This window comes from Mus caroli, unplaced genomic scaffold (assembly GCF_978045245.1).
Source record: "Mus caroli unplaced genomic scaffold, Mus_caroli_1 scaffold_18, whole genome shotgun sequence".
Lineage (NCBI taxonomy): Eukaryota > Metazoa > Chordata > Mammalia > Rodentia > Muridae > Mus > Mus caroli.
This window is the reverse complement of record NW_028227273.1, coordinates 43876960-43899981: the sequence shown is the minus strand read 5'-3', so window position 1 is coordinate 43899981 and position 23022 is coordinate 43876960. Positions and strand designations below refer to the sequence as shown.

At 38.6% G+C, this 23022-nt stretch overlaps 1 protein-coding gene across 1 annotated transcript in view; it reads right to left on the bottom strand.

Moving 5' to 3' along the window:
• Window positions 1–23022, bottom strand: part of Tbc1d5 (TBC1 domain family member 5) — a 462126-nt gene that overhangs the window by 108831 nt on the left and 330273 nt on the right. Inside the window, exon 15 of the mRNA XM_021186156.3 lies at window positions 21203–21309. Within this exon, the coding sequence (XP_021041815.1) occupies window positions 21203–21309 (107 nt within the window). The remainder of the gene's footprint in view (window positions 1–21202; window positions 21310–23022) is intronic.

Genomic DNA, 23022 nt, shown 5'->3' with positions numbered 1-23022 from the left:
AATATACTGCATCTAGTATATTTCCATCTAGTAGGATCTGCATCTAGTAGGACCATCACAGGATGGTTCAATATATGGAAATCCATCAACGTAATAAACTATATAAACAAACTCAAAGAAAAATACCACATGATAAGTTCATTAGATGCTGAGAAAGCATTTGACAAATTTCAATGCTCCTCCATGATAAAAATCTTGGAAAAATCAGGAATTCAAGGCCCACACCTAAACATAATAAAAGCAATATACAGCAAACCAGTAGCCCATACCAAACAAAATGGAGAGAAACTTGAAGCAATCCCACTAAAATCAGAGACTAGACAAGGCTGGCCACTCTCTCCCTACCTATTCAATATAGTACTCAAAGTCCTAGCCAGAGCAATTAGACAACAAAAGGAGTTCAAAGGGATAGAAATTGGAAAGGAAGAAGTCAAAATATCACTATTTGCAGATCATATGATAGTATACTTAAGTGACCCCAAAAGTTTCACCAGAGAACTCTTAAACCTGATAAACAACTTCAGCAAAGTGGCTGAATATAAAATTAGCTCAAACAAATCATTGGCCTTTCTATACTGAAAGGATAAACAGCTTGAGAAAGAAATTAGGGAAACAGTATCCTTCACAATAGTCACGAATAGTATAAACTACCCTGGTGTGACTCTAACTAAGCAAGTGAAAGATCCATATGACAAGAACTTCAAGTTTCTAGGGAAAGAATTCAAAGAAGATCTCAGAAAATGGAAAGATCTCACATGCTCATGAATTGGCATGATTAATATAGTAAAAATGGCCATCTTGCCAAAAGCAATCTACATTCAATGCAATTCCCATCAAAATTCCAATTTAATTCTTTATAGAGTTAGAGAGAGTAATTTGCAAATTCATCTGGAATAACAAAATAAACCCTCTGGATATCAAAAACTATTCTCAAGAATGGAAGAACTTCTGGAGGAATCACCATCCCTGACCTCAAGCTGTACTACAAAGCAATTGTAATAAAAACTGCATGGTATTGGTACAGTGACAGGCAGGTAGATCAATGGAATAGAATTGAAGATCCAGAAATGAACCCACATATCTATCTATGGTCATTTGATCTTTAAAAAAGGAGCTAAAACCATCCAGTGGAAAAAAGACAGCATTTTCAACAAATGGTGCTGGTTCAACTGTTGGTTAGCATGGAGAAGAATGCAAATCGATCCAATCTCATCTCCTTGAACAAAGCTCAAGTCCAAGTGGATCAAGGACCTCCACATAAAACTAGATATACTGAAACTGATAGAAAGAAAGTGGGAAAGAGCCTCGAGGACATGGGTACAGGGGAAAATTTCCTGAACAGAACACCAACAGCTTATGTTCTAAGATCAAGAATTGTCAAATGGGACCTCATAAAATCGCAAAGCTTCTGTAAAGCCAGGGACACACTGTCAATCGGACAAACCGGCAATCAACAAATTGGGAAAAGATCTTTATCAATCCTACATCCAATAGAGGGCTAATATCCAATAATATACAAAGAACTCAAGAAGTTAAGACTCCAGAGAACCAAATAACCCTATTAAAAATGGGGTACAGAGCTAAACAAAGATTCTCAACTGAGGAATACCAAAATGCTGAGAAGCACCTGAAAAAAACGTTCAACATCCTTAGTCATCAGGGAAATGCAAATCAAAACAACCCTGAGATTCTACCTCACACCAGTCAGAATGGCTAAGTCCAAAAACTCAGGTGACAGCAGATGCTGGCGAGGATGTGGAGAAAGAGGAACACTCCTCCACTGCTGGTGGGATTGCAAGCTGGTGCAACCACTCTGGAAATCAGTGTGACAGTTCCTCAGAAAACTGGACATAGTACTATCTGAGGACCCAGCTATACCACTCCTTGGCATATACCCAAAAGATGATCTAACATGTAATAAGGACACATGCTCCACTATGTTCATAGCAGCCTTATTTATAATAGCCAGAAGCTGGAAAGAACTTAAGTGTCCTTCAACAGAGGAATGGATACAGAAAATGGGGTACATTTACACAATGGAGTACTACTCAGCTATTAAAAACCATGAATTCATGAAAAATCTCAGCACATGTATGGAACTAGAAAATATCATCCTGAGTGAGGTAACCCAATCATAAAAGAACACACATGGTATGTACTCACTGATAAGTGGTTATTAGCCCAGAAGCTTGGAATATCCAAGATACAATTCAAACACCACATGAAGCTCAAGAAGAAGGAATACCAAAGTGTGGATGCTTGGGAACAAAATACCCATAGAAGGAGATACAGAGACAAAGTGTGAAGCAGAGACTGAAAGAAAGGCCACCCAGAAACTGCCCGACCTGGGGATCCATCCCATATACGTTACCAAACCCAGACTTTATTGTGGATGCCAACTAGTACTTGCTAACAGGAGCCTGATGTAGCTATCTCCTGAGAGGCTGTGCCAGTGCCTGATAAATACAGAGGCGGATGCTTAGAGTCAAGCATTGGACTGATGAGCACAGTGTCTACAATGGAGGAGCTAGAGAAAGGACCGAAGGAGCTGAAGGAAAGGTTTGCAATCTCATAGGAGGAACAGCAAATATGAAATAACCAGTACCCCCGATCTCCCACGGACTAAACCACCAACAAAAGTGTATATATGGAGGGACCCATGGCTCCAGCCGCATATGTAGTAGAGGATGGCCTTGTTGGACATCAATGTGGTGAGAGGCCCTTGGTCCTGTGAATGCTCAATGCCCCAGTGTAGGGAAATACCAGTACATGGAAGCAGGAGTGGGTGGGTTGGTGAGCAGGGGGAGGAGGGATGGGACAGGGGGGTTGGAGTGGCAATCAGGGATGGGGATAGCATTTGAAATGTAAATAGAATATCTGAGGAAAAAAACCTCCAAAAATTACAGAATCAGGAGTACCCCCAAACTCCTTCTATAAAGCCAGTATATACTACTAAAAACAAGTACAAAACAGAAAAGAAACTACATACTAGTGTCGCTGATCAATATAGACTGAAACTCAAAAATAGTCAATGAAATACTTCAAACAGAATGCAGAGACACATCAAAAAGATTATCTACCATGATCAAGTAGGCTTTTTTATCCCTGAAATGTAGGATGAGTTAAACATATACAGGGCAATAATCATAATAAACGACATAAATGGACAAAATCCATATGATAAACTCAATAGATATATACACAAAAAGCCTCCGACAAAACCCTGCATGGCTTCATGATAAAAACTCTGAAGAATGTAATGCTAGGGGGAAAATACTTCAACACAGTAAAAGCTATATATAAGAAATCCACAGCCAAAACTCAATCGAAACGGAGAAAAGCTTGAAGTAATTCTTTTGAAGAACAAGATCGGGATGTCCAGTGTCCCCACTCCTTTTGAGTACTGTTCTGGAAGTACAAGCTGGATTAGTAATGAAATTGAAGGGGTACAAATAGGAAAAGAAGAAGTTATATTATCCCTGATTTGCAGATGACATGATATTATTATATATTAGAGATCTCAAAAATTCTATATGAAAATTCTGGAAAGGAAGAGCAAATTCAGCAATCTGGCAGGACAGAGAATCAACTTGCACAAACCAGCAGGTGTTCTGTACACCAAAACCAAGCACACAGAGGAGGAGGCCATGGACACACTCCTGTTCACAACAGCCCCAAAGAAAACAAGAATAAACCTAACCAAGGAAATAAAGTGTGAAAACTCAAAAGAAACAGATAAAGACACTAGAAAATGCAAAGATACCTCACACTCATTGATTGGTAAAATTAATATTCTGAAATTGATCATTTTACCCAAAGCTATTTATAGATTCAAGGAATCCCAATAGAAATCACCATTTCATTCTGTATAGAAACACTAAAAACTTTCCCAAAATTCATATGGAACCACAGAAGAACCTGGATAGCCAAAACAATCCTGAACATAAAGTACAATGCTGGAGGGATTATCCTTTCAGATCTGTAGATATATTACAGAACCATCAATCAATCAATCAATCAATCAATCAATCAGAACACTGTGATAATGGCACAAAACAGGCATGTAGACCAATGGAACAAATGAAGACCTAAACATAAGTATACTTGAGTCAGTTAATATTTAATGAAGATGCTAAACACATAAGCTATAGGAGAAGATAAAGCATTTTCAATAAATGGTGCTGGGGAAACTGGAGGTCTACATGCAGAAGAATGAAACTAGGCTCACCTCTGTCACCTTGAAGGAAAAGTAAGTCCAAATGGGTCCAAAGACCTGAATGGATCGCGTACACCTGGTAGTGAGTGCACAGGCAGTTGTGTGTAGGATATAGGCGTAGGGGCAGGCTTTCCAAATGGACTCCATTTGTCCAAGAATTAAAGCCAACCACTGACAAGTGGGAGTTAAAGAACAAAAAGCTTCTACTTAGCTAAAGAAACAACCAACCAGGTAACGAATGGGAGAGAATCTTACTAGTTATATATATATTGACATGAGATTAATATCCTGAATGTATAAATAATTCAAAGAAATGATCCACCTACATAATGGGCCTGGGATCTGTACAGACAGTTTTTTGAAGAAAAAAAATGGCTAAGAAATTTCTAAAAAAAAAGAAAGTTCATTGTTTCTAGCAATTAGTTAGATAAATGAAAATTATAACAACTTTGAGATATCATCAGAATGCCAAAGATCAGCCAACCTGACAACAAATGCTGTATCAGTATGTAATGAAAAGATTTGATGGGAGGGAAAAAAAGGGCAAAATGATTATTATAATCTCAAAAATTAAAAAGTATTTTAAAAAAGAAATGGAGAGTGACCAGCTTTACTCCTTATTCAAGTTTATCCCTCCTGAGAGACTGTGAATGCAGGCATATGGTCTCTTTTATAATGCAGAATGTAGTCTTGTTTTATAGCGGACCCATGTATGGCTTGTATCAGTTTATGTGTGTTTGCATTTGTAGGTCTAAAAACACAGCAGACATTCTGCAAGTACTTAAGACTTCTTGTTGTATTTGACAGATGCAGCTTATAGAAGTTCCTGGTACTTAGTATTAGAAATTAGAAAGTATGAGAGTCCATTTGCTAAGCTAGGGAGACCATTACCTCCACTAATCTCAGCCTCTGAAGAAAGCCAGGATCGGGCAGGGGAAGGAGACATCATAGTGAGTGCCAATGGCCGGGACCCCAGCAGAAAGGGTGAGTTTGTGGGCCAGTGTCACCTGAACCTGGCTCTGCCTTTCTGCCATGAGAACGGACTCAGCTTTATCCTTGTGTACCTCATTTCCCTCACTTGTGTGCCAACACATAAGAGGGCCTATGCCCAGCACTGCTGTAACACTGCTGGATGTGAAGCAGTGATGCCAACATGGGAGTCTGCTTTCCTCTTAGAGGACCTCACAGGCAGTGTATGACTGTTCACACAAAGGAAAGCTCCAGTGCTACTCTATACATGGAGTAGTACAATTAATTAAATTGTAAAGTTTGCTTTTTTCTTTTAACAAACCAAGTATTTATCTAATTATCTTTGCATAGTCACGGTGGATGAACAAACTGCACTTGGAGATCAATGATTTAGAGTCGAGGCTTCTTTTTAGGGTTTGTCTTTCAATCTGTGTAGTGACTTTCATTTTTTTCAGTTTAATAACCTTTCCAGGGTATTGTCCATGGCCTGCCAATTTTGGCATAGTACAGAATTCTAGGGCCTACTGTCGATTTATTTTAACTAGATTCAAAATCCATATCTAAACTTTTTTATTATCCATCATGTTGATTTGAATATTCTGTGTGTGGTGGTGGAGATGGGGGTTGGAGGATTGTTTAATGATATAAGTCACTGTGCCAGTATCCAGCACAAAGGAGGTATGAACACTTGTTGAACTGAATTGCAATGGATATAAACACTTCCTGGCTGGCAAAGAACTTGAGGTTTTTGTTGGCAAAAACTATTTACCTATTCATTCTTAAAGATGTTCAGTCCTGGCTGTCCTGGAATTCACTGTGTAGACCAGGCTGGCCTTGAACTCAGAAATCCGACTGCCTCTGCCTCCCAAGTGCTGGGATTAAAGGCGTGTGCCCAGGACTATACAGAGAAACCCTGTCTCAAAAAACCAAAAAATCAAAAAAAAAAAAAAAAAAAAAAAAAGATCTTCAGGTTATAACAAAATAAGACAGAAGCATTATCTTCATGTAATTGACACACTGCCAAGAAGATATAAAATTTAAAAGCCACAGAGTACATCTGTAGGTTACCTACTATGAAAAGGACAGGGAAGCCAGTGGGTCTCTGTGAAAACTGGAAAGACAGGTGATCACCCTGTGTGTACTGTCTCGATTTGCTGCAAAGGCTACCAACCTTTCTTTACAGTCACAAGTACCCAGACTTTTGAGATCTCAGATGCTATTTTGATAAAGTAAGAGGTTAGTAAATTTTGGCTAAATGAATAGACTTGTATTTTAGAGGAAGAGAATGGAGAAATTAAACTATACAGTTCTTTTTCAAAATTAGGAAGTAAATCAAGAGATTTCCCAAACTTTTGTGGGGGTTGGGGAGGCAGTGCTGGGAAAATGTCTCAATAACAGACGGGTTCACATCATAGAGAAGGTGTTTGAGCAAATGCTTGTCTCAGCATTAAACTGGCCTTGGTGTGGAGGACCCAAGGAGTCCACCCACATGGATGCTATGGGACACAAGGTTCACTTTAGGAATTTGGACGCTTCAGAATTTACTTACACCTCACAAAATACTAATGATAAAGTGAGTGAATTAGATATGTTGTACTTTACAATTATCCTTGAAAAATATTTCACTTATGCTTCCCTTTGAGAACTCATAATTTTCCAGCTTTCTACTGCTATAGAAAGTATCAGAAAGGCTTTACTGAGACTTTGATCCATGATTAGTTGGGTCAGTGGTTTATGCCTATGGTTCATGCATTTGTGGGAACACATGGTAAAGGAGAAATGTTGCAAAGAGCTTTTGAAGGGACTGTGTAAGCCCCTTTCAAAGGCCCAGTCCAGTAACTCCTTTAGGCTTAACTTACTAAGTTTCCATCATCCGCTAACAATGACAGAATGAGAGAAATCTTTACCACCTTGGCCTTTGAGTGATACTCAGCATTTGCGGCACACTGTCTGTCTAATACCTATATGAAGTAGTCACTAAAGCATGTAAGCTGATTATGGGTAAACTGTTTGACATTTAAATGGAGAGAGCTTTTCTTCAGATAAAGGCAATATGCTTAACAGTTAAATTAATGACAAAATGTTCAGTGAATTTACTTACTTAATGGGCAAATAGAATATTGGTATGGCTAAACTTTCTTATACTACAAAGTTATGCTTTTTTCCTATTCTGTCACTTTCAAATTGACAATCCTTTTGTTATGAATTATGTTTTAATGTTTAATACCTTTAGATATCAGTAAAATGACCCACACTCAGAATGGCACCTTTTCTCTGTACACACGCACACACGCGCGCGCGCACACACACACACACACACACACACAGTATGCACTTTAATGTGGTGGATTATGAGAAAGAAGAACATTGGTTATGTATTCTACACTACTAGTTTAATGTCCTACAATAAGGATAATAAGTGAATAGAGCATTCTTACAGCACTCAGAGCTGGCAAGGAGTTTTGAAGAAAACAACTAGTTGAGGCCTCACTAGCCACTCAACATCCGTTGTAAAACAAGGGATGGATTGGAATTGGAATTGGAATTGAAGGCAGCAAAAGGCTGAATATCCCTCTATGGAGCAGCATGGCGAGGGCAGCATGAGAGCTATGCCCCTCCTTGGCTCAGGGACTCATGCCATCACCTCACTATGACGGTTGCAGAGATTTTTAGAGAGGCTTTCCAAGGACACATGTATATGAACCTTCACAGTCTACTCAGAACAAGACTTTCTACCTACACATCCACATTTTCCTTACTCGTAAGACAATGAACAAAAATCACATCAGTTTTTAGGTTTTTAAAAGTTTTTACTTATTAATCAGAACAGAATTAATTTACATATCTTAATATCTTTTTCAGTTTTTTTGAGGAAAAATGATTACCATTATGATGACTGTTTCTCAATTGGGGAGCCCTCTCCTTATAACATACAGAGCAATCATTTCTATGAGGTTTCATCGCTCCTCTTCAGGTGCTCAGGATAAAAGTGACTCAGCTTTCAGGACTGACTGAAGGTATAAACAAAGATATGCTTATTTTTAGTGTATATTATAATGGTGAAAACCTACTTATTGTCAATAATCTTAATAAAAATCCATGGAATGCAATCCATGAAATTTCACATGGATTTTCATCACAACACAAAGAATGTGTAAGATGGAACATTATGTAATGACAGAGTTTTTTTTTTTTTTAAAGATTTATTTATTTATTTATTTATTAAGTACACTGTAGCTGTCTTCAGACACTCCAGAAGAGGGCACCAGATCTCGTTACGGATGGTTGTGAGCCACCATGTGGTTGCTGGGATTTGAACTCTGGACCTTCGGAAGAGCAGTCGGGTGCTCTTACCCACTGAGCCATCTCACCAGCCCGAATGACAGAGTTTTAATTAGTGTTTGCAAATACCTGGGGTTCAAGGAGGGGAGCGGCTGGAGCCACTCTGTAGGCCTTTGAGGAGCTTCCACATGACTCCACCAACTCTAGTCTGGCTGCTCACTTGGAAAATCCCCTAGGACTTCCTGTTGTTTCAAACTGAAATACTACTAATGAATTCCTCAAAGGTCATGGAATACCTCTTGGTCTAAGAAGACCTCTTGACTCTAAGTCTCACATTCTATCTGAGTTCAGGGCCATCACAGTCTACATAGTGGACTCTAGGACAGTCAGGATTACATAGAGACACCCTGTCTCAAAAATAAATAAATGAAAATAAATGAATAAATAAGTTATAAAAATAAATGTAAGAAAAATAAATATTTTTAAGTTGAATCTTGCTAAGATATATCCAGAAAATACATATTCAATGTACATGGTCCCAGTATCTTCATTTTGTGGCTCAAGAAAAGCAACACGCTGTTCATGAACACAGCAGGCTGAGGAGGAGCAAGTGCTGCCACTGAGGATGTAGCAGCTGGCTCTTCAAAGCTTGGTTTTAGCAGGGGAAATACAATTGTCTGGTTTGTCAGTACATGGTGCAATAGATGTGTACAAAAACAAAACTCCCAAAGATGGTGGCATGGAGAAGGTACCAAGATGACTCTCTAAAGAGCAAAGTAGTGCCCTTATGTCTGTACAAACAGGAACCTAAGAACCTGGCCCCTGCCAACAGTCCAGAGGCTGACTCTGTGAGTGTGCTTATAGCCAAGCAACTTCCCACAGCCATTTCCTGAAACTGCTAGTGAGAAGAAGATGGTATCTGAAAAAAGAAAAGTCTTCCAGGAAGAATCACCATGAATGAGCAATGCTTCCGGTGTTTCAAACTGTGCTCTAGAGTTGACTTTATCCTACCAGAAGGACCATGCAGGGAGAACAAAGCTGGCCCTCAGCTCTGGGCATGATGGCCTCACAGCTCACAAAGAGGCCAAGCCCTCTTTAACCATGAAGCCTAGATACTTGCCGTTACCCTGTAATGGAGGCTTTCATCCTGCTGTTGGCCTGGATGGCTCCCTTCATCCTGTTGGAATGGTCTCTCCTTAGAGAAGGCCTCTGAGCAGCCTATCTAAACAGGTCCCACTCAGTCTTGACTGTAACCCATTCAATGACTTCAGTGACCATGCTCTACTGCACCCTTTCTATGACATGGCAAATAATGCCTTGCTTATTACTACAAGAGGCATAGATTTTTTTTTGTTGTTCACTATTATATCACTATATCACTGCCACCTAAACATTGTTTAGTATATAGAAGATACACAAAGTACTAGTTAAGAAAACTAAATGAATTAAACATATTATGAAATGAATTCAAAGTAATTTAAAGTATTTAGAGAAACTCTTAACTGGTTTTGATAAACATGTGATTTTTATATCATTAGATATCTGAAATAATCAACTTCAAATACTAGTTTAAGGAAAAGTTAATAGCCTTTGTTGATGATAATTATTTTATAGCATAGCCAATTACTAATTTACCTATTTACTTATACGCTAGTCTGTGTTGAAAAGTTATATTTATGATCGGATATATCTGCTTAATCATAATATCTAAATATCAACTATAATAAATATCTAATCTAGTAATGAAAAAGGATGTAGTAGAAATTTAGTGACAATATGTCTTACAGCTCATACACAAAGAAAAAAATAAGTTTCCCTATGTCACAAACATACACAAAAAAAGATTCTTTATGAATGTTAGTTTTCAAAGAAATATCCTATTTTGGGGGAGAAAAGGTGAAGAAGATATACTTGTAACAAAAAATAATGACCAAACCTTGATTAGAAATAAAACTGAATCGACAGAAGTATTAGGAAAAACAACTTAAAGGAAGAAGAAGACCAAGGACCTTCCTCGAGGAGCTGCCGTTAGGTCCTCCTGGTTAACGAAAGGGTGACAATGGTGCTCCCAAGGGACATGTGTCAGCTTCTAGGGATGCTGCCTGACTGGGAGTAGATCTGAGCCCCTGAGATACATTTCAATCCTTACATGCATTTTATAATGTTATTATGCAATGGCAAGTTATAGCTACAATGGGGTTTTTTAAAAAATGAAATGAGTGAAAATTTAAGTGTCAGTCTAAAATTTGAACCTGGAGGTTCAGACACTTTATAATTTAAAAAAAGTAAAATTTAACACAAGCTAAAACAGATGACAGACCAGAATTAGTCAAGGACAGGAACATTATATGCTTTTCTACTAAGTTCCTATGCAAAGATGATGATGATAAAATTGCTTTACATCCAATAGTTTTTCCCCAATAACAGCACTGGACACTTCTGGGAGACCTGAAAACTTAGTAGGAAATTTTCTCTGAATATTCTCTTTTTGAAATAAATGGAAGCTGTCAAATTCTTACTGCATAATCAAAATGGTAATCCACATACTGTATTTCATGTGTAATAAGTCTTCGTGGTAAGGCTAATACTTCAATTCACAACACAAATATAAAAGCACCAAAAAATGAAAATTACTTTGCTTATGTTTTTGTATTAGAATTTTATTTGCTAAAGGGTAAAAACAGATTTTCAAAATTCACAGTTAAGTTAAAACAATAGTTTTAAACCTCTCTTCCTAGCCCTCACTGCCTTCAGGAAGGAGGGAACATCTGGTTGTTTAAAGAACACAATATGCTCACATTTTCTATGACTTTTGTTTCTAATTGGGTTGAATTTCTTTTTTAAATTTGAGCTAGTAGCTAAAACAATGTTTTTTAATCACTTCATATTTTTCAGACTTTCCTCCTTCTCTCCTGACTTTATTGAGTGGATAGAGTTGGGAAATATGTTCACTAGTTCCAGTATGATGAGGGGGGGGTGCAGGGGGGGAGGGGAGGGAAGGGGAGAGGAGGAGGGAAGGGGAGGGGGAGGGGAGGGGAGGGGAGAGGAGAGAGAGAGACGGTTCGAAGAGCCAAAATTTAGAATCTTTATTTCTATCTACTAGATTGCTAAGTCACTGTTATTTCATAACATTTGCAGATAGAATTACTTTTTGGGGAATTCTGATATGGCAAATTGAGGAGCTAGTTTGGTACTTAAGGTCAAATGGAAGGGTTATTAATTCAACATCATGATAAACATGGCAGTTAAAATACAACACTGGATATTGTTTGTGTGTATGTAGATATGGGTTCGATAAATTTGCCATGTGGGTGAGTTTTCTCTATATTAGAATCAATATGGGGTCTTAGAAAGAGACATAGCATTTGATTGTTTTTAACCTTTGTTAAAACACACAGTTAATTGATGGAAAACGAGAAGGAATCATTTGTGACAACAACTGATAAAAGGCACGTATATATGGGTGGGTAAAACAGAAAGTGTCATATGTCCTAACTGAACCCCAAAATGACTTTGTGGAAAGGGAAGGGAGGATGTCAGGAATCTCTGGAGGGAGAGAGTAGGCACAAAGGCCCAGAAGCTCCACCAGCTAGCTTAGATGCAGCTCACAGGCTTCTGGCCTAGGATTCTTTCCCAATTTACTGGAAAGAAGGAAGACAAGTTGTTCTGTCTCAGTTCACAGGACTGCTATGAGGACTGCATTAAGCTCATCCAGGTGTTAGGAAAATTATGAATTATAATTCTGTTATTACAGCTTACTGACCTATTATTTCAAACTGCTCAAATGAAAAACCTTTCCAAAGTAAAATCTACCTTACCATACAAAACATTTAGAGATTGGTGTCTTAGGCTGTATTTATAGAATATATTCTAAAGAGAGCAATTTCCATGAAGAAATTAAAGATGATAACAGGGCAAAAATGCTTTGTTGAAGGTGGGCAATGAATTACTAAGGAGTTCTTTACTGATTTTTACTTTATTGAATCTGTCAGCAGCATGCACATGGCTGTGACACGAAGCTAGAACAAAGAATGGTAAACTTCATGTCTCAGACCTTACCTGCTACAACTCGTGAACTTTACTGTCTTTGTATATTTACTCTGAACTACTTGAGCCAGGAGTGACAGGCATTGTAAGTAGTTCATTGTTATTATTTTTTTAAAAAGGCAAAAAAAAAAAAAAAAAAAAGTGCGTACCCTGATGTCTGGCGCGTTGGAGACCAGGGCAGAGGCATTATCAGCATTACACTTTTCTTCCCGCCTTAGCATAAATGGCCTCTTTTGTGCTGTAATTGGTAGTCATGGGCTCTTTGTGCTTTGTGGGTTTCTATGAAGTACACACACTAGCAGGTGCTTTCAATTCTGTACTTGCAGCATGGATTGGGTTATGCTAGTCCATTAGAAATCATTTCTTTATAGGCAAATGATGCTCTAGTTGGGCAGGTCATCAGAGATAATTTTATATAACTTCTAAATGTTTCAAAAATATCAAAACTCAATAAACATGATGATTTCAAAATACTGAGCTTGATCTACATTGCCAGTTTCTAATTCAGACTCCTAATAGGCACATTGTACTTGCCAGCGTGAAAATTACCTCTCCTGAAATTTATAGAGTGATGTCAAAGAGTCAACCACTATACTCAACTAGAACTACACTGTGCTTTGATAGCCATCTGAAAAGCCCTTATGGACAAAGAGCTTTCTTTACTTTTCCTATAGATACCATCATTCTATGAATTTGTTCATATGAGTCTGTAAACATGACTTTCTCATCAGGTCCACTTTAAGTCCCAGAAACATTAGTTATGATCTTACCTTCTGAAGATAGTTTTAGTTGGTAAGATACTGGATAAAGAGTAGTTCCCCCCCCCTTTAAAAATAGTACTTTTGTCCTTAATTTTTACCATTCCTTGTTTTTAAATCTTCTCTTATACCCACACCCTGTACCGTGTGACAACTCCCCTCTCTTCAAAATCCACCTTCCCTCAACCTCCCCTCAAAAAAAAGCAGATGGTCTAGGGACATCAACCAAGCATGGCATAAAAAGCTAAAACAAGACTAGACACATACCATCACATCATGGCTAAAAAAGGCAAAGCAACGGGAGGAAAGGTCCCACAAGTAGGCAACAGAATCAGAGAAATCCACTGCTCCCACTTTAGGATTCCCACAAGAACACTAAACTACTCAGTTATAACATATATGCAGAGGACCTAGGTTACTCCTATAGGCTTCCTGGTCTCTGAAAGCCCCCATGAGTCCTCTGTAGGACTCCTGAGATCCAACTGTGGTATCCTCTGCTCCATTGGTTGCTGGATGGAGTCTCTCTGGCCTCTTTGATGATAATTCTATGAGATTCTGGTTCCAGAACTCTCTACAGGTAGGACAAATTGTAGGTTGAAGGTTTGTAGGTTGAAGGTTTTATGGTTGGGTTGGTGTCCCAAACCCTCCACTTGAGGCCTTGCTTGGTTACAGATGGTAGTGGTTCAGACTCTGGGTCCCCTATTACTAGGGTCACTCTCATAGATTCCATGGAGTTTCCATTGCACTAGGTTGCTACCTAGCTCCAAAAATGCCCCCCAATTCCAGTGGTTTCTCCCAGAACTTTCTCCATCCCTCAATACCTGATCCCTTCTGTTACCAACTCCACCCACTTCAGGCCACTGGTGAAATCTATTTTATTTTCCCTTCCTAGGGAGATCCTTGCATCCCCCGTAAGTCCTCCCTGTTGCCATTCTCTCTGGGTCTTGGACCATGACATGATTGTCTTTTATTGTACAGCTCCTAGCCACTTACAAGTGAATATGTGCCATGATTGTCTTTCTGAGTCTGAGTTACCTCACTCAGAGTGATTTTCTTCTAGTTCCACCAGTTTGCCTACAAATCTGAATCGTAACTTTTAATACTAATAGAATTTGTTTCATTATATTCTACTGAAATAAAAAGTATTCTATAAAAATCACACTAAAATGAAAGGGTAGTTAGATTACATTAATAAGCATTAATGGAATAAGTATAAAGAATTCTGAAATTAGGTAAGTTACTCAAAAAAGATCATATTTACCTAGAGAAAATTGCTAAGTTTGGCAAGTTATGATACAATATTCATTTCTTTCTTCCTTGAGCCAACCCCCAAATACAAAAAAGGAACTTGGGCTCAATTGTACAAGAGTCACTTCACCCCAGTAAGGACTCCTAGTCACCTCCTTTTGAGGATGGTGAAATATCCTGTGGCCTGCCACTAGCATGATGATATATTCCCAATGTGGCCCCCATCCCTGCTATCCAAGAACAGTTTCTGGAAACCAGTGAGCCCTCCACAGATGTCTGGAGATCAGTTGCTAGGCTCTTCTAACGCCACAAAAGGCATGTTCCTAGGCTTAGAAGTTGCACCAGTTCCTAGCTGAACTAGATATTTCATTTGTACATCAAAACAGAGTACCTACAAGACTGAACCCCAAGTATCACTCAACTGGCCCACATCCTGACAATATAGGTTAACAGCAGACAAAGACTAAAACACTTAGGCAACAAAGGTGAGACCAGACATCTAAGAAATATCACCAATGGCTTAACTTCCGATGCTGAATTTCCATCTCCCAAAGATAAACAACATTAATAACCAACTTCAGAAAATCTTACCCTCATAACAACAATTTCTTACCCTGAAAGAAGCAACTTAGTAGTTAGAAAAAATAGTGCTTTCAAGATGGCAATTATAATTACGTTTAAGGAACTCAAAGAAAAGACACTAGAATGAAGACTACAAAAATAAACAGTTGAATGTGGTAAAGAAAACAAAGCTATGAAAATAGAATTAATAAAGAAATAGAACTCTTTCTTGAAGAAAAGGTAATCAGAAATAAAAACTGGAAATAAGAGTATTAAGTCAGTGAAATAAAAAAGAAATAATGGAAAGTCTCACCAATGGAACAGATCAATTGGAATAAAGAACAAAGAGTATCAGAGGTTGAAGACAAGGTAAAGAACATGTGTAAATTAATCTAAGAAAATGTTAAATTTGGAAAAACCCCACTAGTTACAGAGTATGGAAGACTCTGGATACTATAAAAAGAATAAATGCAATATGAATTATTGGAATAGAAGGAGAAGAAACCCAGGCCATAGGCATAAAAACACTTTCAAGAAAATCATAGAAGAAAATTTTTCAAAAGAATGTATATCAAGGTACAAGAGACATACAAAAATACCAAGTAAATAGGATCAGAAATGAAACTCCACATGCCACATAATAATCAAAATTAACTATATGGAACAAAGAAAGGATATTCAAGCTGCAAGAGAGAAAGCTCAAATCACACACAAAGGCAAACTGATTAGACACCTGGAATTACTCTGAGTACCAGAATGGTCTGGATTGATGATCTACACATTCTGAAAGATCACAGATGTCACCTCAGATTATTACGCTCAGCAAAATTATCAGTTGTAATAAAGGAGAACAATTTTTCATGATAAAAATAGATTTTTTTGGAATTTATGACCCTCAAGCCAGCTCTACAGAACACTGAAAGAATACTTTGGTCTGAAGAGAAAGTTAAACACTCCTAGGAAGGTAGAGGGAACAAAGCACTATAGGATAGTTTATCAGAAGACGAGTGGATGCCAAGAAGTGCATGCTGAAAGGAGCCTGACATAGCTGTCTCCTGAGAGGCCCTGCCAGAGCCCTGCCAGAGCCTTACAAATACAGAGGCGGTTGTTATCAGCCAACCATTGGATTGAGCGAGGTGTCCCTAATAGAGGAGTTAGAGAAGGGACTGAAGGAGATGAAGGGGTTTGCAACCCCATAGGAAGAATCAACCAATCAGACTCCCCAGAACTCCCAGGGACTAAGCCATCTACAAAGGAGCACACATGGTTCCAGCTGCACATATAGCAGATGAAGGCCTTGTCATGCATCAATGGGAGGAGAGGTCCTTGGTCCTATGAAGGCTGGATAGATGCTCCAGTGTAGGGGAATTGAAGGCGGGGAGGTGGGAGTGGGTAGGTGGGTGGAGGAACACCATCATAGAAGCAGGGTGAGAGAGGATGGGATAGGGTGTTTCTGGGACAGAGGGAAACCAGAAAAGTGGATAACATTTGAAATGTAAATCAAGAAAATAGCCATAAAAAAAGAAGATGTCTAAGTCAGCAAAAGAATCCCCAGTCTCAATTCTTAAAGGAGACACAGACTAGTATTGGAACACAGGATACATCTTTCTATTGCTTCCAAAAACCCAAACCTCCTATTAACAACAGATACCATGGTCAGGTGACAGGAAGGAGAAAGTATTTCCAAGCAAATGGAACTGAGAAACAAGCAAGTGATTAGTGAGAAGGGATCAGGAAGGATACTTAATATTCATTCAAGGAAAAAATGAACCAAGAGGATATTAAAATTCTAAACACATACATTTATACACCAATCAGAAGGGTATCCATTTTCATAAAAGAAATACTGTTGGATATAAAACCACAGATTGACTCTGATCGGTGGTGGTAGGAAACTTCAATTCCTTGCTCCTTTGAATAGACATTCAGACTGAAATGAAACAGAGAGAGAGACTTGGGAGTCAAATGGATCTAGTAGACATCTACAGGACACTGTACCCAGACATTAGAGCACATTTCACCACAGCCCATGGAGCTTTCTTCAAAATGATCACATATTAGGAATCAAAGCAAGCCTCATCAAATATAGGAGAACTGGAATAACATACTGCATCACATCTGCCAACTATATGCTATCTAACTACAAGATATAAAATGAAATAAACCCTTTCCTCTTCATATTGCTTTTGGTCATGGTATTTTATCACAGCAATAGAAAGCTGACCAAGACAGCAGTCCTAAGAGGAAAGTTTTGTTTTGTTTTGTTTTATTTTGTTTTTTAAAGAGGAAAGTTTTAAGCACCAAGCACCTATACTAAAAATTTGAGATCTCTCATACTTAATGATACATCCGAGACCTTGGAAAAAACCCAAACAATACCCTAAAATAAAAGATGGGAAGAGATAATTGGTTCTTTGAAAATATTAACAAGATTGACAAACCATTAGGAAATTAACCAAAAGAAAAAAAGACTCAAATTTATAAAATCAAAGATGAAAATGGAAACCCTACAATAGTCACTGAAGAAATTCATAAGGGTGTACTTTAAAAATATATATCCAGCTGGGCAGTGCTTTAATCCCAGCACTTGGGAGGCAGAGGCAGCCGGATTTCTGAGTTTGAGGCCAGCCTGGTCTACAAAGTGAGTTCCAGGACAGCCAGGACTACACAGAGAAACCCTATCTCGAAAAACAAAAAAATAAAGACAAAAAGAAAAATATACATCCCATTAATTATATATAGATATACGTATGTATGTATGTATGTATGTATGTATGTATGTATGTATATGATCTACCAAGACTAAATAAAGCTGAAGTAAATAATTTAAGTAGATCCAGAACAACCCTATGGTCTAGCAAGAGTAATTAAAAATATCTCAACTGGCCATCCCACAGTCAAAACTCTCATCCATAATTGTTCCTGTCTGAAAGAACTACAGGGATGGAAATGGAGAGGAGTCTGAGGAAAAGAAGGTCCAGTAACAGGCACAAAGTGGGATCCAGCTAAAGGGGAGGCCCCAAGGCCTGACACTATTACTTAGGCTATGGAGCACTCACAAAAAGGGATCTATCATGACTGTCCTCTGAAAGACCCAACAAGCAGCTGAAAGTGTCAGACACAGATATCTGCACCTAAACAATGAACAGAAGCTGCTGTCCCCTGTGGCTGAATTAGGGAAGGCTGGAAGATGATGAGGAGAATGGTGACCCTGTAGGAGGACCAGCAGCCTCAATTAATCTGGACCCCTGAGATCTTTCAAACACTGGACCACCAAACAGACAGCATACACCAGCTGATATGAGGCCACCAACACACATACAGCAGAGGACTGCTGGGTCTGGGTTCATTCAGAGATGATGCACCTAGTCCTTAAGAGACTGGAGATCACAGAGAGTTTAGAGGTCAGGTGGGGTGGGAGTGGGGTGGGAACATCCACATGGAGACGGGGGGTGGGAAGGTGGGGAGGAGGTATGGATGTGGAACAGTTTTAATTAAAAAAAATCTAGGGCCACATAGATATAGCATAGAATTATTCCGGACCTTTAAAAAATACCTGATACCAATACTACTCAAAATTGTCTGTAGAACACAAAAAAGAACAATTCCAAATTTGTTTTATGAAGCTTGTATTACTCCAACACCAAACCAGTCAATGACCCAACAGAAAAAGAACATTATTGACAAATCTCTCAGATAAACCTCGATGCAAAAATCCTTAACAAAAACAAACCAATCTTGAATAAGAAAAGAGTTTCTGGAGGTATCACTATCCCTGATTTTACTATACTATAGAGCTATACAGAATGGTACTGGCACAAAAAACAGTGACACTGATCAATGGAACTGAAGTTTCTTTCTGCAGTAGACAGTCTCTAACATGATCATCCACCATTAGTCAGCATGTAGAGACGAGACTGAGGAGTGCCTAGCCCGGAATAGGCTATCTGACAAGTGGTGGATGCCTACAACAAAACCTTGTTTTTCAGACATATCAGTACATCTGCATATATGAGCTCACAGCAGCTATGACAGCACACACAGGTCCTGCATGAGCTCCAGCTAGATAAAAATTTCCGCATAGTGTGTGTGTGTGTGTGTGAGAGAGTGTGTGTGTGGGGGGAGGAGTTGGGAGTTGGGGAGGAGGCGTTGAGCAGAAAGTTCTACCTTAGAGGAGGAACTACTGGCAACTGCCAACTTCTGAAAGAGAAAGTCAGTCCTTCTATGGGTGTGAAATCTGGGAGGCTGACCATGTTCCAGGAAGCAGCACCACATGCAAGAGTATGTGGGCAGCACAAAATCGGTTAGATGGGTTTAAAACAAACACAAAAGGCCTTGGAACTCAGTAGATAGGGAGGAATTTGGGAAGAAGGTAAATATTTTCTAAATACATTGTGGAAATTCTCAAAGAATTAATAAAATATTACTTAAAAAATGATAGGCTGCATGCCTTTAATCCCAGCACTCGGGATTTCTGAGTTCGAGGCCAGCCTGGTCTACAGAGTGAGTTCCAGGACAGCCAGGGCTACACAGAGAAACCCTGTCTCGAAAAAACAAAACACAAAAAACAAAAAAGCCCAAAACAAAACAAAAGAATGAATAGAAATTGAAGTTTAGTTAATCTCCCATTTTCTACTCCTTAGAACTCTGAATGCTGAGATAGCACAATGTGCTTTAAGTCTGGAGACCAAAACTCATCATTGATTAGCAACTTCCTCTTTACAACTTTGCTAGCTCCTTGATCTTTCTGAGGGGCTTTTAGTTACAGGGTACATGTGAGTTACACATACACCTGTAGACAAAAACAGAAATGCAAAGCACAAATAGTGCTGTTTACAAGCCATATCCAAAAAGGGTTTCTCTTTATATAAAAAGAAGCATAGATTTTATTTTCATGCTTATAACATTGTTTGTATAACAGAGATGCTAATAAAGGATAATATTTCTATAAACAACAGGTAAAGAAATTTCTAAGTAATATAATAGAAAATATACCCAAAGTTAATGTCACCAACCAGAAAAAGGTTAAAAAAAAAATCCTTTAGAATCAGATTTCTATTACATTTGGATGCTCAAGATGAACAGGCAGAGCTTTGGCAACAGAACTCACAGACAGACTGACTGACTCAGAGACAGTCTGACAACTGCCAACATGACTATTGGGAGAGTTTCCAAAGAGCCAAAGGCTGGGATTACCATCCAGAGCCTGGCATTCTCATCCTCGAATTTGAAGCTTTCTCTCTCACTCTTCATCCAATATTTTTGTTTGGCTCAAAACCAGCAAGGATTCACAATTTTTTTTTAAGATCATTAAATGTTCTTATTTTCAAGAAATACAGCATTAGTTGTAAAAGAGCACATTTTTTTTCTGTGAAGTATGAAGAAAATTTTAATGAATTGCTTTATATTCAAATAAGGAGATGAGCGCTCAGGTCTGTCTGAGTCTTCATTACGTGACTTGTAGGCTACACAATAGAATAATACATGTATACACACATAAACTTTCATATCCTAAATCAGTGATCCTTTGTTGTTGTTGTTGTATAGAATAGAGTTTACTTAGGGCATGGGGAGGGGAGTTAAGAGAGGAGCAGAGGCAGAGAAAGGCAGAGAGGAGAGAGAAGAAAGCAGAGGCCAGCCATGAACAGGAGAGGGGGGAAGGGGACATGAACAGGAGAGAGTGGGGAAGGGAATGGGGAGATTGTGGAAGCAAGGGGGCAAGAAGCAAGAGAGCAAGACTTCCCTGATAAATTCTTATAGGCTTAGTCCTTAGTATAGCTCTTTTTTCTTGACTCTATGTGGCCTGAGAAGCCCTACTTGAATTAAGTCATCCCCTGTGAGGGGCTATCAAAGACTGAAGTCTGGCTGAAGAAGCAGGTGTTCCCATGTCTTTATTAAGCTAACTGAGAGACAGGAGATCCAGACAACCTGCTGAGGAACAGGGGCACCTGCTGGGGTGCAGTTTCTTAGGACAATATCCACTGAACTCACTTGTTAACATACTGGCCAATGGGATATGTGAACTCTGGCTTACAACAATCATTAGGAATACATCAGATTGAGGATTTGATTCTTCACACAACTTTAAAAAATTATGTATGTTTTCCACAAGAAAGCTTACCTTTGGGTCTCTAAGGAACAGGGCCTTCAGTATCAGTGAGTGTATGTCCCCGATGATTGGATAATGCATCAGAAGGCCAAGACAGGTCTGATAGTTACTAGAAATCACTAAATAAGAGGGAAAAAAGATTCAGACACAATTCTGTTTAAAATATGTGCACTATGATGAGTCTAAGAAAATATCTGAGAGCCAAAGCAAGTGATGCAATAATTGAGGTGATTTGACTAAAGTCTGTACTAAGAAGAGATATTCACCAAAGACCTCTGGCTCAGCACATTTCAGCTAGCCAGCATGACCCACAGGGAGTGGAGCAAGGAGGGGGGCAGGCACGGGTGTGGTAATTGCAACATAAATACATTCTTAGATGTGTGCATATTTGTTGTCATTTCAATGACTACCTTTAACTTTGCTGCTGAGAAATTACTAACACAAACCTTGTAAATGGGGAAGCAGTTAAAAATTCTAATAAAATAGTACTTACCTTGTTATTAATGCCTCACAATTTACACCATGCTCATTTTTATATGTGTATTACATAATACAAAAATCAAATTATACTTTTCTACAGTTATTTGTTTTTTCTAAAAGTAAAGGGAAATTGAGAGAGAGAGAGAGAGAGTGTGTGTGAGAGAGAGAGAGAGAGAGAGAGAGAGTGTGTGTGTGTGTGTGTGTGAGAGAGAGAGAGAGAGAGAGAGAGAGAGAGAGAGAGAGAGAGAGAGAGAGAGAGAGAGAGTGAGAGTGTCTACATAGGATTTGGGGTGAGAAAAAGTGAAAACCTTCTGTGATCAGCTGGTGTAAACCAACCTAACTATGGGTGCGATTACTACACACACCTGTTAAAGACAGGTCTGGGTAAAGTCTTCCATTTCTTGCTTATCCATCAGTCACTGCAGTCACAGTTGGGCCCATTAATGACCTGTGTTTTGTGAGACACAGTGACCTCTGTAACACTGACTGTGAGAGAACTTTACAGTTACAGCTCCCTGCAGCTGTAACTAACTCTTGTTCATTAATCAGTTACCTGAAAAGCGTTCCACAGGAACACAAGTATGATTCAGAGGAAAAAAGACAAAATAGTGAGTCAGAAAGACTTTGCTTCTCAGATTTTCTTCCTGCTGCTGGAGAAGCCACTTTTAAAGGAAGGTTTGTACCATGTTCCCTCCTGTGAATACTATGGAAAGAGACTAGACTGGGAAAAATGAATAATTATAAACTATGTAAGGAACTCCTTTATCATCCTCATTCACACTGTGATCTGACAGCTTGTAATCTCACACATCTGCTTTCATTTGTAAAGCACTCTCTTTCCCTACCTGCTCTGGCTCTTCAGACTCCTCTTATTTGTTCATTTTTCCATATTTACATCCACTTTCCTACTGTCATTTTTTCCTTTAGAAATTAAAAAAGTGAGGCTATAATGGTATAATGCTTTATATAACAGTATTCATTTAAAGCAATGAAGTTTTAAATAAATAGGTAATCAATTCATCTGGTAATTCAAAAAGTTATTTTCTCAAATGCTGATATTCAAATTTAGTACCTGGCCAGGGAATAAATTTTACCTGTTTTGTAAAAAAAATGCAGGAGGGTTTTATGGATGTATTTTGGCTGCAGTACTCAAATCTGAATCTGAGGATTCCATTTGAGTCTTCTCAAGTTATTTAAAGTGACACTCAAGATCTGCTGGGGTAACCTCTACAACATAAAAAGTTTAGTTTCTAGAAAACAACTTAATGATTTTAGAAAACTACCCACATCATTCAATGCAATGACTTGTTAAGTGACTGTTAAGTGTAAAGGTCCCAAGCTAAGCCAGGCTA